Source organism: Entelurus aequoreus, linkage group LG21 (genome assembly GCF_033978785.1).
Source record: "Entelurus aequoreus isolate RoL-2023_Sb linkage group LG21, RoL_Eaeq_v1.1, whole genome shotgun sequence".
In the NCBI taxonomy this organism is placed as follows: domain Eukaryota; kingdom Metazoa; phylum Chordata; class Actinopteri; order Syngnathiformes; family Syngnathidae; genus Entelurus; species Entelurus aequoreus.
Window position 1 is genome coordinate 47,863,003 of NC_084751.1, and position 16,929 is coordinate 47,879,931.

Here is a 16,929-nt window from a genome sequence, read left to right on the forward strand (position 1 = left end):
GTAGTTTATTGTCAAAATATACACTCCCATTGTCCACTTAAATATTTCCAAGATATTTCTTTATTCTTAGACAACGGATTCCCTTCCGTGATTGGTCATTTCTATGGACACAGAAATGACGTCACCTAAAATTGCGTTTACGGCACATAGTAATGTCGTAATTCAGCTCTGAGTGTGACACTTAAGATTCAGTCCTACACTTCGCTGAAAGTGTGAGTAAGACGCTTGATAACTAACTTTGAAGTGCAGCTTTCAGCCAAGAATTTATTTACTCTTAAGTCAACTCTTAGCAGACTTCTTAGGAGTAATTCTAAGAAGCTTGATGAGTACGGCCCCAGGGCAAAAATAAGTGTTGGATATATTAAGTTGAATATTACACTTCTTGTAATTGCTCAGAGTTTGGAAGCACTCCAATCATGTTTATTTCAATTTCAGTTAGAGAGAAGAAAAAGGAGGTCGTTTCAAAAACATCAAATTGTCACATTCAGTTTAAATTATGGCAAAATTACTGGTGCAACTTTTTGACCGAAACAAATAAAAATAGAAATAAATGTGACAGTCATGATTCAGACTGTGATAGTGCTGTGTACAAGTGTCTGTTGATTGGATTTAGATTATAGACAATTCATAAAAACAATATAAAACATATACAAACAATTACCATTATGACAACGTGCCAGTTAGTCATCTTTCGCCACATCCTGCTGAACATTTAGCAATTTCACTTCATCACATTTCCCCCCCCCTTTTTTATTTTAAGCCAATTTGACACATTTTTGGCCTAAATTAAATGACATTCATGCCTTATATGTACTACAATCATCGTTAGAAATATTACTTTTAAAAAGTTATATATTATAGTCATTTGTAACTTTGGCAAAAGGTAATCTAATTACTAATTGAAATACTGGTCCTCTTCAAAAAATATATTTCATTACTAAGAGAAGTATTATTGCGTGTATAAAAAAAAAGAAAAAACTTCAAATATCTGGCATAAGCAGTTGAAATGTTTCATGAGACCAGAGTGTGTGTGTGTGTGTGTGTGTGTGTGTGTGTGCGTGTGTGTGTGTGTGTGTGTGTGTGTGTGTGTGTGTGTGTGTGTGTGTGTCTTTAAAAGGCGGAGCCTGTTGCGACCGTAAATGATGTGTGCCCAGACATAGCAGCATTAGCTCAGTTCTGTTTGTTTGCTCAGAGTCGCAGTTAGCGGGAAGTGATATTATTAAACACAATAATACATTGACAAGTTTAAAGTGAGTACATGTGAGTGATATCGCTGGTATCGGCCAATCTCACTCGGGGATGATTGGTATCGGAATCTGACCGAAACATCACTAACATTTTCGGACTAAATAAATGAAATTCAATTCTGTATGGAAAATATTTTGTGTGTAAACTAGATTTTTTCTTTCTTTTTTCCCACCAGAAATGTTCCTTTATGTACCTTCCCTTTGTTCTTGTCTGTCTTGATGGTGCTCATCTGGCACATCCCGGAGCTTCTCTGCTGCCTAAAAAAGCAAAGCAAGAGAGTATGAAAGACACAAAAAAATAAAGAAAACCTTCTGTATTTTCCAGTAACGAACACTTCTTTGCTTCTATGTCAAAACACGAATATAATACCGACTTGTTCTATATTTAAAGGGGAATTACACTTTTTTTCAGAATGTTGCCTATCGTTCACAATCATATTGAAAGACATTACGATGGATGGATTTTTTTTTAAGGCAAGGCAACTTTATTTATATAGCACGTTTACAACAATTTTTAAATTGGATCAAAGTGCTTTACAGGTTAAAAAGCATAGAGCAAAAAACAAAACAAAACAAAAAAATAAATAAATAAAAACTAAAAACAAAGAACATCAACAATGCATAAGCTAAACAAGATAGTGCAAAAGAAATAAGGTGAAAGGGTTCGGATAAAAAGTAAAATTGCAAGATAAAAATAATGAAATAATTAAAGTGCGACAAATTTAAAAAAATATTAAAATAAAATAAATGAATTTAAAAAAATAATAATAATAATAAATAAATACAATAAATAAAAAACATTTAAAACATTCTAACTCATAAATAAAAGTCTGCCTACAGCGTCGCCAAAAAAACTCAACCCAATTAAAAAAAACATTCAAAAAGTGCCAACAATACATACTGTATATACTTACATCATGTATATATTACATGTTACTATGAATGTTACTAGATACTACATATATACTTACATCATGTATATACTACATGTTATTATGAATGTTACTAGATACTACATATATACTTACATCATGTATATATTACATGTTATTATGAATGTTACTACATGACATATATACTTACATCATGTATATATTACATGTTATTATGAATGTTACTACATGACATATACTTACATCATGTATATATTACATGTTATTATGAATGTTACTAGATACTACATACATACTTACATCATGTATATATTACATGTTATTATGAATGTTACTACATGACATATATACTTACATCATGTATATGTTACATGTTATTATGAATGTTACTACATGATATATATACTTACATCATGTATATATTACATGTTATTTTGAATGTTACTACATGACATATATACTTACATCATGTATATATTACATGTTATTATGAATGTTACTACATGACATATATACTTACATCATGTATATATTACATGTTATTATGAATGTTACTACATGACATATATACTTACATCATGTATATATTACATGTTATTATGAATGTTACTACATGACATATACACTTACATCAAGTATATATGACATGTTATTATGAATGTTACTACATGACATATATACTTACATCGTGTATATATTACATGTTATTATGAATGTTACTACATGACATATATACTTACATCATGTATATATTACATGTTATTATGAATGTTACTACATGACATATATACTTACATCATGTATATATGACATGTTATTATGAATGTTACTGCATGACATATATATTTACATCATGTATATATTACATGTTATTATGAATGTTACTACATGACATATATACTTACATCATGTATATATTACATGTTATTATGAATGTTACTAGATACTACATATATACTTACATCATGTATATATTACATGTTATTATGAATGTTACTACATGACATATATACTTACATCATGTATATATTACATGTTATTATGAACGTTACTACATGATATATATACTTACATCAAGTATATATTACATGTTATTATGAATGTTACTACATGACATATATACTTACATCATGTATATATTACATGTTATTATGAATGTTACTACATGACATATATACTTACATCATGTATATATTACATGTTATTATGAATGTTACTACATGACATATATACTTACATCATGTATATATTACATGTTATTATGAATGTTACTACATGACATATATACTTACATCATGTATATATTACATGTTATTATGAATGTTACTACATGACATATATACTTACATCATGTATATATTACATGTTATTATGAATGTTACTACATGACATATATACTTACATCATGTATATATTACATGTTATTATGAATGTTACTACATGACATATATACTTACATCATGTATATATTACATGTTATTATGAATGTTACTACATGACACATATACTTACATCATGTATATATTACATGTTATTATGAATGTTACTACATGACATATATACTTACATCATGTATATATTACATGTTATTATGAATGTTACTACATGACATATATACTTACATCATGTATATATTACATGTTATTATGAATGTTACTACATGACATATATACTTACATCATGTATATATTACATGTTATTATGAATGTTACTACATGACATATATACTTACATCATGTATATATTACATGTTATTATGAATGTTACTGCATGACATATATACTTACATCATGTATATATTACATGTTATTATGAATGTTACTGCATGACATATATACTTACATCATGTATATATTACATGTTATTATGAATGTTACTACATGACATATATATTTACATCATGTATATATTACATGTTATTATGAATGTTACTACATGACATATATACTTACATCATGTATATATTACATGTTATTATGAATGTTACTACATGACATATATACTTACATTATGTATATATTACATGTTATTATGAATGTTACTACATGACATATATACTTACATCATGTATATATTACATGTTATTATGAATGTTACTACATGACATATATACTTACATCATGTATATATTACATGTTATTATGAATGTTACTACATGACATATATACTTACATCATGTGTATATTACATGTTATTATGAATGTTACTGCATGACATATATACTTACATCATGTATATATTACATGTTATTATGAATGTTACTACATGACATATATACTTACATCATGTATATATTACATGTTATTATGAATGTTACTACATGACATATATACTTACATCAAGTATATATGACATGTTATTATGAATGTTACTACATGACATATATACTTACATCAAGTATATATGACATGTTATTATGAATGTTACTACATGACATATATACTTACATCGTGTATATATGACATGTTATTATGAATCAAGTAAATGTTTCAAAAATGTTTGAAAAGGTAGCACATCCCAAAATTAAGACTAGTAGGACAAAATACTCACATTTCACTTGATTTATTGCTCACATCCAAAAAGAGGAACGCTTACGCGTTTCGGCACGTAGCCTTCGTCAGAGCGTTTAAGAGTACATACAATTTCAGTGTCAATTTATACATACACACACACTCAGAGTTCACAACTGGGAATTGGATCCAATTACTGGGGAACCAATCACATGTCTTCTTCCTTGCTGATGCTGGGACCAATTTTCAGGTGGAGCTTCTGCAAAACACTGTTGTTAGGACTAGCATACACTAGATGGCACTGGACTGGATACTGGATGACTACAACCACAATGGCCACATCATTTGAGCTACTCAATCAGCAGACCGAAGCAAGGTCAGAGACATTTAACTATTCAGAGGAAGACATAGAGAGTATTCTGTTGCCCCACACTGAATTTGAAAACTGGGTCCAAACTGAAAATCAAAGCACAGATACTAAAGGCCTTTTTTCTGAACTTGAAGATTTAAAGAAACAGGAGACACGATTACTGTGGCATGCTGTTACACTGTCTGAGTACAGACGACAGCAACGTATCCCCAGAGGGCTTCGAATCAACAAAATTCCAGCCTTTGGCACAGATGACCCTGACTTTATGAAGAAGTGGGAACAAATCCTAAACAAATGTTCATTAGATCTAGAAGTATTGATCATTGAAAAGTCAAAAGCTGAGCAGTCAAAAAAACTTGAAACCATAAAAGCTCTTGAGACAAAAATTCACAACCTCCAGGGATTAGAGGAGGTCACCCAAATGGAAGAGAAAATGTTGAAGTCATTGGACTCATTCAAGATACAACTCAAACAATACAAAATGAAGAAATACCAACGTGATTTGAATGACTACAAAGAGGGAACAGTTTACCAATGGCAAAAACCAACCTACAGAGGAAGACAGAGAATCAGAGCCAAACCAGGTGTCTATCGTCAATCTGATGACTATCCCTCAGCTGTGAGTGACCAATCAAGTGAGAGTGAGGATCTGACAACCAACCGCAGAGCACCTTTTTTAGATCTACCCCACCCACACCAACGTGGAAGAGGAAGAGGAAGACGAGGCGGGGCAAACGAGGGAAGAGGTCCACCCAGGAGATCCCCAAGACAATTCAATCACCCATAGTGAATCTGTCTAAAGTTCCACTCACCCCAGCCCAAACCTCAGTTCTAAATAAAGGTCTTTCATTTGCAGTAACCAACAAAGTCAATGCTTTCAACCTAAAAGTTGACACCTATAAGTTCATGAGACAACTTCATTTGAAACACTTTTTCTCTCCTCTCCATAAAAATGCAGCATATTCAACTGAACAGTCATCACAAAGTGAAGAGAGTAAAACTGGAACACAAAAACCTTCTCCCTTTGCTCCAAAGTCATCATTTTGCCCTTTCACCAACCTAAGCCCTGCGATTTTGACATTTAACAAATTAGTTGAGAATGATCTTGAAAAAATGTTAAAAAAAGATAAAGGCCCAAAATACTCAAACTTGAGTTCTGAAGAGCGCAATGCATTAGAAGAGTTGGAGAACAATCCAGAAATCACTATCCGCTCAGCAGACAAAGCAGGAGCTGTGTGTATCCTTGACACTGAATACTACCATCAGAAAATGCTTGAACTTTTGAACAGCCCCACCTATAGGAAGCTAGAGAAAAATCCTATGGATGAATTTAAATCTGAAATTGACAGTCTGCTGAAAGTTGCATTCGAATCAAACTGGATCACAAAAAATGAGCATGCCTATCTGACTAACCAGCACCCAGTCACCCCCATCATATATTGTCTTCCCAAAATCCATAAACATCCTACAGAACCCCCATTGAGGCCAATAGTCTCAGGAAGAGGCTCAGTGACTGAACCATTGTCAAAATATGTTGACTTCTTCTTGAAAGATTTTGTGAAAGACCTACCCGCCTACCTTGGAGACACAAAAGATGTACTTAACTGTCTGACTGAATATACTGCAAATCAGAATACAATATTGGTGTCTCTTGATGTTGAAAACCTATATGGTTGCATTCCCCATGAAGATGCTTTGAACTCTGTGGCCTATTACCTATCCAAGAGAGAAGCAACACACAATCCCCCTAATGAATTTCTATTAGAATTGTTACACTATGTACTGAGTCACAACTACATGCTGTATGACTCCAAATGGTATCTCCAACAAGCAGGGACTGCGATGGGGACCGCAACAGCGCCCTCTGTAGCTGGATTAGTGGTAGGGAAATGGGAAGAAGAAGTCATACATGACCCAAATAGTAACCCTTACCATTCAAATATAAAACTGTACAAACGATACATTGATGACATCCTGATATTTTGGGAGGGGACGCAAGAAGAATTGATGGACTTTGTGAAATATCTCAACAATAGTTCAGCGTTCCTTAAATTCACCTGTGAACATAGCACTGAAAAGATTAATTATTTGGATTTGAGCATACATAAAGATGAAACAGGAGCTATTCACACTTCTATTTATAGAAAAGATATGGAACGAAATTCAATATTACATGCCACAAGCAATCATCCCAAACCCCTAAAGGACAATATCCCAGTGGGTCAGTTTTTGAGGCTCAAACGCAACTGTTCAGACCTTGAGGACTTTCACTCCAAAGAAATAATCATGGCTGCTCGGTTCAAAGAAAGAGGTTATGCCTCTAACTCTATTCAGAAAGCCATACAGCGAGCTAATACTACTGCTCGTACTGATCTCCTGTCCAACATTCAGAAAACTAAGAATCCAAGCCGGGCCTGTTTCTCCACTGAATTCAACCATTGTGCTTCACAAATAAAGGAGACACTCAAGAAACACTGGCATGTGCTCCAAGCAGAAGAAACACTAAAGGACCTCTGCAAATCCCCACCTCTTTTTGCTTTCAGGAGAGCGCCTACAATTAAAAACATGGTCATGTATAAGAATATGATTCCCAAAAAGACCACCACATGGTTGACAACAACAACAACAACAGGCATGTATAGATGTGGTAACTGTGCCTGCTGTAACAATACAACAAAAACTAAATCATTTAACCATCCTCACACTGGGAAGAAAATTCCAATAAGGGAATTCATCAACTGTAAGTCAACTCATGTGGTCTACATGCTATTATGTCCCTGTAGCTTAGCCTACATTGGAAAAACCAAAAGGCCGCTAAAACAAAGAATATCTGAGCACAAAACAGCAATTCGTACAGGCAATATGGACTATGCCATTGCAAGACATTACTCTGAAGCAAACCACGGTTCACCCTCTTCATTAAGATTCTATGGGATTGAACAAATCATGATGCCCAAAAGAGGAGGAGATATTTTGAAAAAACTATCACAGAGAGAAATGTTCTGGATCTACACACTCAATACTATGACACCAAATGGACTCAATGATGACTATAGCCTAAAATGTTTTTTAACATAATTGTTCCTTCTGTGTCATTGTAGTCATCCAGTATCCAGTCCAGTGCCATCTAGTGTATGCTAGTCCTAACAACAGTGTTTTGCAGAAGCTCCACCTGAAAATTGGTCCCAGCATCAGCAAGGAAGAAGACATGTGATTGGTTCCCCAGTAATTGGATCCAATTCCCAGTTGTGAACTCTGAGTGTGTGTGTATGTATAAATTGACACTGAAATTGTATGTACTCTTAAACGCTCTGACGAAGGCTACGTGCCGAAACGCGTAAGCGTTCCTCTTTTTGGATGTGAGCAATAAATCAAGTGAAATGTGAGTATTTTGTCCTACTAGTCTTAATTTTGGGATGTGCTACCTTTTCAAACATTTTTGAAACATTTACTGGATTATTTTTTTTTGAATTTTTTTTTTTGGGTTTGGCACTCCATCTTGAATCACATTGAGAAGCGCAATCTCCTTTTTGAACATGTTATTATGAATGTTACTACATGACATATATACTTACATCATGTATATATGACATGTTATTATGAATGTTACTACATGACATATATACTTACATCGTGTATATATTACATGTTATTATGAATGTTACTACATGACATATATACTTACATCATGTATATATTACATGTTATTATGAATGTTACTACATGACATATATACTTACATCATGTATATATTACATGTTATTATGAATGTTACTACATGACATATATACTTACATCATGTATACATTACATGTTATTATGAATGTTACTACATGACATATATACTTACATCAAGTATATATGACATGTTATTATGAATGTTACTACATGACATATATACTTACATCGTGTATATATTACATGTTATTATGAATGTTACTACATGACATATATACTTACATCATGTATATATTACATGTTATTATGAATGTTACTACATGACATATATACTTACATCGTGTATATATTACATGTTATTATGAATGTTACTACATGACATATATACTTACATCATGTATATATTACATGTTATTATGAATTTTACTACATGACGTATATACTTACATCATGTATATATTACATGTTATTATGAATGTTACTACATGACATATATACTTACATCGTGTATATATTACATGTTATTATGAATGTTACTACATGACATATATGCTTACATCATGTATATATTACATGTTATTATGAATGTTACTACATGACATATATACTTACATCATGTATATATTACATGTTATTATTAATGTTACTACATGACATATATACTTACATCATGTATATATTACATGTTATTATTAATGTTACTACATGACATATATACTTACATCATGTATATTTTACATGTTATTATGAATGTTACTACATGACATATATACTTACATCATGTATATATTACATGTTATTATGAATGTTACTACATGACATATATACTTACATCATGTATATATGACATGTTATTATGAATGTTACTACATGACATATATATACTTACATCATGTATATATTACATGTTATTATGAATGTTACTACATGACATATATATACTTACATCATGTATATATTACATGTTATTATGAATGTTACTACATGACATATATACTTACATCATGTATATATTACATGTTATTATGAATGTTACTAAATGACGTATATACTTACAACATGTATATATTACATGTTATTATGAATGTTACTACATGACATATACTTACAACATGTATATAAAAGGTTTTTGAATGTTTTTTTAAGGGCTTCACAGGCAGAATAGAGCGACTCCAATAGGCTACATTGTAAGTGGACTTTTGATCACATTTATTTAATATTTAGAATGTATTAAAAAAAATCGTTTTCATGTCTTTCATAATGATTGTAAACGATAGGCAACATTTCAATAAAAAGTGCAGTTCCCCTTTAAACACAAGTATTTACATAGCATGTCAGTTCAATTGCCTTGTAAATGAAGTTGTGCAAGCATGTGTGTGTGTGTGTGTGTGTGTGTTATTAGAATGCACCTGTTCAGGAGTGAGGTCTCTCTGCTCCTGGGCGAGCATCTCATAGCCCACCATGAACTTCTTGACGGTGGCGGAGCGCAGCAGAGGAGGGTAGTAGTGAGCGTGCAGCTGCCAGTGGGAGTTGTCTTCTTCTAAGTGTGGGCCAGTCGGAGCTCCTGGGGAGAAAACAATAAGAAATGGATTGATGAACGTGGACGGCACCTAGCTCTAATCGCTTTTGTCCCCAAAAAAACATGTTGTGTTATTTTCTCTTCAAGTCCGCTCTACACTTCCACGGAGCAACGAGACGCTGGCTAAGTAATGAAGAGTATGTAAGTAATGAAGAGTATGTAAGTAATGAAGAGTATGTAAGTAATGAAGAGTCTGCATCACCAGGAGAAAACAAGTTTTGCTCATTCAGTCTTTAGGACTGAAGGCCAGAAATCCACCACCTCCTCATCAGATCTGAAGAAGACATTGTTGATAATTAGGCAAATGTGCTTCATGTTTTTTACTGATTGCCAATGGTTGGTTTAAAAATAGTCTGTAGTTTTTAATGTTGAAGACTGTAAATTACCTTTAAATTACCCTGTGAATTAACATGAAGGCCAAACACAACCCATTCCAGGACACTGGAGGAGCCCCAGTTTGTCCCGCAAACTACAGTGGTGGTCAAAAGTGTACATAAAAACATTCATGAAGTTTGCTTCTTTTATGAATTTATTATGGGTCTACTGAAAATGTGAGGGTCAATACAGCAATGTTAATATTTACTTACATGTCCCTTGGCAAGTTGACCTGCAATAAGGCGCTTTTGGTAGCCATCCACAAGCTTCTGCTTGAATTTTTGACCACAAAATTGCTGCAGTTCAGCTAAATGTGTTGCTTTTCTGACATGGACTTGTTTCTTCAGCATTGTCCACACGTTTAAGTCAGGACTTTGGGAAGGCCATTCTAAAACCTTCATTCTAGCCTGATTTAGCCATTCCTTTACCACTTTTGACGTCATTGTCCTGTTGGAACACCCAACTGAACTAAACAAAGTATTTCAGTGGTTGGAATCTGCGCTTTTGAATGATATACTAGTTACTATGGTCATCTAATGAGTTACTATGGTCATCTAATTAGTTACTATGGTCATCTAATGAGTTACTATGGTCATCTAATGAGTTACTATGGTCATCTAATTAGTTACTATGGTCATCTAATGAGTTACTATGGTCATGTAAGTCACAGGAGCTCAGACGAGGCACCAAGCAGTGTGGGTGGGGAGCGTTACCACAGAGTGGGTGTCAGGGACAGACGCGGAAAGAGATTTTTATAACAAAGTTCTAAAGCTTAGTGATATATCAGATATATCAGATTGTAAGTGAGGTTTTTTTTACCCTTTACTTTCATATTTCGCTGTGTTTGTTACATTTTTGTTGCGTTTTGCTTAATTGTAAAATATATCGATCCAGAGGGGGTGTGACGTTCATAAGTTGTCAATATTCAGTGTTTTATCCTTCATAGTTAATATTGTAAATCCCACATTCTTTATTTTCAAGTACATTCTGGGTGTCTCGTTCAGTAAAAAAACGTAAAATTCCATTCTGTTTTTTAAGACGGTCTCTCAAAACTTTTTTTAGCAGTCAATCAGACATTATTGTGAGGTTTTGTATTAGTGTTCCTAAAAATCAGATATCCCGGCCCCCAGACACATTTTTTTTTTCTCAAAATGTGGCCCCCCGAGTTAAAATATTTGCCCAGGCCTGCTCTAGAGCGAGGGTGTCAAACTCTTCATCGAGGGCCACACCAAAGTGAATTTTAAGTATTAAGTATAAATGTTTATTTTAACAAAAAAATATATTTGAAATATGGTAATATAACATTTGTTGCCATATCAGATAATATTAAAAGGCAGATTTAATGCAACTTCATGCATTGCATGCATTATTTTCTGTCAAAGTAGAAGGAACATCTACATTTAGTAATACAATATATAGTACTTTATTGAAACATGGTATTTCCAGGCTTTAGTGGGCCACATTAAATGAGTCTTTTACCCAGGCCTTGAGTTGGACACCTGTGCTCGAGAGAATTCTCTACATTTCAATATTTTTTTACTTGATCTCTGATCACATTTGAAAAAACTTTTTAAAAAAATATCTGTACATAATTTAGTAAAATTGTGATAATGATGTGACTTTCTGTAAGACCTTTGACTTCATCACCTGCTCTACCTGACCTGAAGTGCACTCTGTACTAGGAGGAAGGTAATGGGGTGATTAGGGACGGCACATAAACAACAAGAATCAATCTCTAGAGACAATTGGGTCTGACCTGAAACAACTAAAGACGACTTGAGGGCGACGTTAAAGAAACTAATGGCCGGAAAAAGAAAGCGAAAGCAAAAAGGAAGGAGCGATAAGGACCGGAAAGAGTGTTTCTATTAGTACACGCTGGCTGTCATTTTTATGGATACGACGAGAAAGACAAAAGGTGAGCAAAAAAACATGAAAAGCAAAATAAGTATGTGGTGTAAACGTTCTCCTGTCTCTTCGTGAAGTGTCACTAGCAAGACAGAGCGGCAGGCGGGACCAGCTGCTCCTCGAGGAGAGCGATATCACCTTGGAGTCTCCAAAAGTGTTTCATAACACTAGAAAAAGTTGCGAGATTTTTTTGGTCGCTTTTTTGAAAGAGACAACCTAGATGTGTCTGAATAACCAGTGAGAAAGTTGCTGAATGTGCAACACTGACCACTGCTACCTCTTCTTATTCTCTGGTAGAGCAGGTGCATACTGCATATCAGTGTTTTTCAACCTTTTTTGAGCCAAAGAACATTTTTTTCATTGAAAAAAAGCGGAGGCACACCACCAGCAGAAATCATTAAAAAAATGAAACTCAGCAGCCGATATTGACAATAAAAAGTCGTTGTCGCAAGTGTTGGATATGACTTTAAAGCATAACCAAGCATGCATCACTATAGCTCTTGTCTCAAAGTGAAGTGAAGTGAATTATATTTATATAGCGCTTTTCTCTAGTGACTCAAAGCGCTTTACATAGTGAAGTAGGTGTACTGTCACCACCTGTCACATCACACCCTGACTTATTTGGACTTTTTTGCTGTTTTCCTGTGTGTAGTGTTTTACTTCTTGTCTTGCGCTCCTATTTTGGTGGCTTTTTGTCTTTATTTGGTATTTTCCTGTAGCATTTTCATGTCTTCCTTTGAGCGATATTTCCCACACCTGCTTTGTTTTAGAAATCAAGAATATTTCAGTTGTTTTTTATCCTTCTTTGTGTGGACATTGTTGATTGTCATGTCATGTTCGGATGTACATTGTCTTTGCGCCACAGTAAGTCTTTGCTGTCGTCCAGCATTCTGTTTTTGTTTACTTTGCAGCCAGTTCAGTTTTAGTTTCGTTCTGCATAGCCTTCCCTAAACATCAATGCCTTTTCTTAGGGGCACTCACCTTTCGTTTATTTTTGGTTTAAGCATTAGACACCCTTTTACCTGCACGCTGCCCCCCGCTGTTCCTGGCATCTACAAAGCAATTAGCTACCGGCTGCCACCTACTGATATGGAAGAGTACAACGTGGTAAGTCTGCCAATCTCCAGACAATACAGACACTCAACAACGGCACATTATTTGCGGATTATAAATACTGGTTTGCAAAAAATATTTTTAACCCAAATAGGTGAAATGAGATAATCTCCCACGGCACACCAGACTGTATCTTACGGCACACTAATGTGCCGCGGCACAGTGGTTGAAAAACACTGCTGTCTGTGAGGTGTATTAAGGCCATCGGCTTTCTGCTCCGCCTCTCCCAGTCTGTGGAACGCTCTCCCTGACCACCTGAGGGCACCACAGACTGTGGATGCTTTTAAAAAAGGCTTAAAAACCCTTCTTTTTAAAAAAGCCTTTTTTTAGATATACGAGTGCTAGTTCTAGTTTTTATTTGTATTTATTTGTATTATCTTTTTATTTATTATTTTAATACACTGTAGCACTTTGAGGTTGTTTGCTCAATGGAAAGTGCTTTTTACAAATAAAATCTACTATTATTATTATTCACCGCCCCTAAAAATAAAGCTTTTTATTTTACCTTCTTTGTTTTCGCTTTAATAGTCAATCGTACCACTTGCAGTTGAGTGTTTGGCCTAATGGTGCCGCGTTCTTTCTCACTGCAATCATATGATTACATTATGATGCCCACTTGGAATAAATAGTCCATTTGGAGCATGTAGGAGTCATGGAGAATGACGCGGGGAGTGAGCGGTGAAGTGCTCGTCTAACTTAGCAGGGTGTAGCCATTTGGCTGGCAACATTTAACACTGGACTTACCGAGCCGTGATGGCACTTGCTCTCTTCTCTGTCACACATCAGTCAGCGCATGGCTGCACGCCGCTCACCTTTGTTCCGCTGAGGGACCTCTGAAGGTGTTCCTCTGACAAGCCCTCACGCTGACTATTTCCCTCGCTGCCGGATAAATATCAAGTACAGCCTGAGCTCAGATTCACAGGAGCAACAAGCTGCTGGGGTGGTGAACACCATCCTGGCACTGGTTCCAGACTTTAGTGGGAGCTGTTTACTTCTCAGCAGTCCAACTCATTGCTTTGATTGGATGTGCTGCCTGACTTGGGGAGTTCCAATTAATTGTGATACATAGGAATGTGGAGCCTGAGAGCTATGCAAATGGATTATTAAAATCTTTCTGCTCCGCCGCTCCCAGTCTGTGGAACGCTCTCCCTGACCACCTGAGGGCACCACAGACTGTGGATGCTTTTAAAAAAGGCTTAAAAACCCTTCTTTTAAAAAAAACATTTTTTAGATATATGCATACTAGTTTTAGCTATTTGGCTGTTCTAGTTTTTATCTTTATTTATTTTTTATTATCTTTTTATTTTTGTTATACACTGTAGCACTTTGAGGTTGTTTACTTGTTTATTATTATTATTATTATTATTATTATTAAATTTGCACGTTTAAAATACAGTATAGTGATGATTTGACGACAATACAATAATTCACACGCTTTAATTTGTGCTCAAGATACACTATGTTGCCAAAAATATTTGGCCACCCATCCAAACGATGAGAATCGGGTGTCCTAATCACTAATCACAGGTGTATCAAATCAAGCACTTAGGCATGGAGACTGTTTCTACAAACATTTGTGAAAGAATGGGCCGCTCTCAGTGATTTCCAGCGTGGAACTGTCACAGGATGCCACCTGTGCATCAAATACAGTCGTGAAATGTCCTCGCTTCTAAATATTCCAAAGTCGACTTTATTATAAGAAAAGTGAAGAGTTTGGGAACAACAGCAACTCAGCCACCAAGTGGTAGGCCACGTAGACTGACAGAGAGGTCAGCATAGTGCAAAGACTTTCTGTTGCTACAGAGCTCCAAACTTCATGTGACCTTCCAATTAGCCCACGTACAGTACGCAGAGAGCTTCATGGAATGGGTTTCCATGGCTGAGCAGCTGCATCTAAGCCATACATCAGCAAGTCCAATGCAAAGCGTGGGATGCAGTGGTGTAAAGGACATCACCACTGGACTCTAGAGCAGTGGAGACACCTTTTCTGGACTGATGAATCACACTTTTCCATCTGGCAATCTGATGGACCAGTCTGGGTTTGGAAGTTGCCAGGAGAACGCTACATTGCAGACTGCATTTAGCGGCTGTGTGTTCTTCAGATAGGCACGTGTTCGTATGTAATTGGTGTCAGTGGCATATTAGCAGCGACATTTTAAAAAAGCTAAGAAAAAAAGGGTACATGGTGTGGCCCAGTGACTGTAGGGCTGCAACAACTAATCGATTAAATCGATTAAAATCGATTACCAAAATAGTTGGCGATTAATTTAGTCATCGATTCGTTGGAACTATGCTATGCGCATGCGCGGAGGTTTTATTTTTATTATTTTTATTTTTTTGGGGGTTATTTTTTTGTTGTTGTTTTTTTTGTTTTATAAACTTTTATTTATAAACTGCAACAGCTGAGAAACAATAATCAAAATAAGTACAAAAACAGTACAAAACAGCGCCAGGGCGGCGCTGAGGCTACGTCTCATGAGGTGGCGTAAGCTAGCCAATGATGTGTCATGTGCAGCTCACGTGACGACGCCGTCTCCTTTGCTGGAAAAATTCGAAAAATGGCGCAGGAAAACACTACCGATAGTTTAGCGGAGAAACATCTTGAGGTTATTGCTTCAATGGAAAAAAGTGTACGACCTAAGTGGTCAAAAGTGTGGGAACACTTCACTTTAAAGACTTCAAAGAAGAGCGTTTCCTGCAAAATGGCACGGAAGTACAACGTTGCTTCAGGAGCACCTGAAGAAGAAACATGTTGGAGCCATGGATGAAGGGAAGAACTCACAGTACGTAACTTTTGAAGTCCATAGTGGCAACAAGCATTCATGAGTTCAGCTTTTTTGTGAGTAACGTTAAAGTTATGCCTTTGTTGCAACGCGGGGCTGATAATGTGTCTCCGGCACATTTGACTCCATTTGGAGAGAGAAAACGCACGCTTACCAATTTCAAAATAAACGTAACGGACAGAAATATCTCAGGTTGGTTTCATAATGGATCAATGTAGCCGGGCCGATAAAGCTATATAAATATATTTAGATTTGAGTGATGCTTTAGTATAACTAAACGTTATGAAGGTGCTGGAATATTTCATGCTATTATTCAGAGGCAGCCTGAAATGAATCCTTTATTATTCACAACAGAAACGTGTACAATATCTGATTCAGTTCTGATGAGTTACATTTCTGTGTTATTATTGGTGTATGCTGCACCCCCAATGTCCACAACATGGTGCCAGTATGCTGGGTTTTTTTCAATAAAATAC

The 16,929-nt window shown here is 35.1% G+C and overlaps 1 protein-coding gene across 2 annotated transcripts in view; it reads right to left on the bottom strand.

Annotated features, from left to right (window-relative positions):
- Positions 1-338: 338 nt before the first annotated feature.
- Positions 339-16,929, bottom strand: part of LOC133638786 (galactose-1-phosphate uridylyltransferase-like) — a 62,528-nt gene continuing 45,937 nt past the window's right edge. For both annotated transcript variants that reach the window (XM_062031735.1, XM_062031734.1), the window contains exons 10-11: positions 10,108-10,262; positions 339-1,505 (exon numbers count right to left, since the gene is read on the bottom strand). In XM_062031735.1, coding sequence (XP_061887719.1) covers positions 1,434-1,505; positions 10,108-10,262 — 227 coding nt within the window. In that variant the 3' untranslated portion in view covers positions 339-1,433. The remainder of the gene's footprint in view (positions 1,506-10,107; positions 10,263-16,929) is intronic.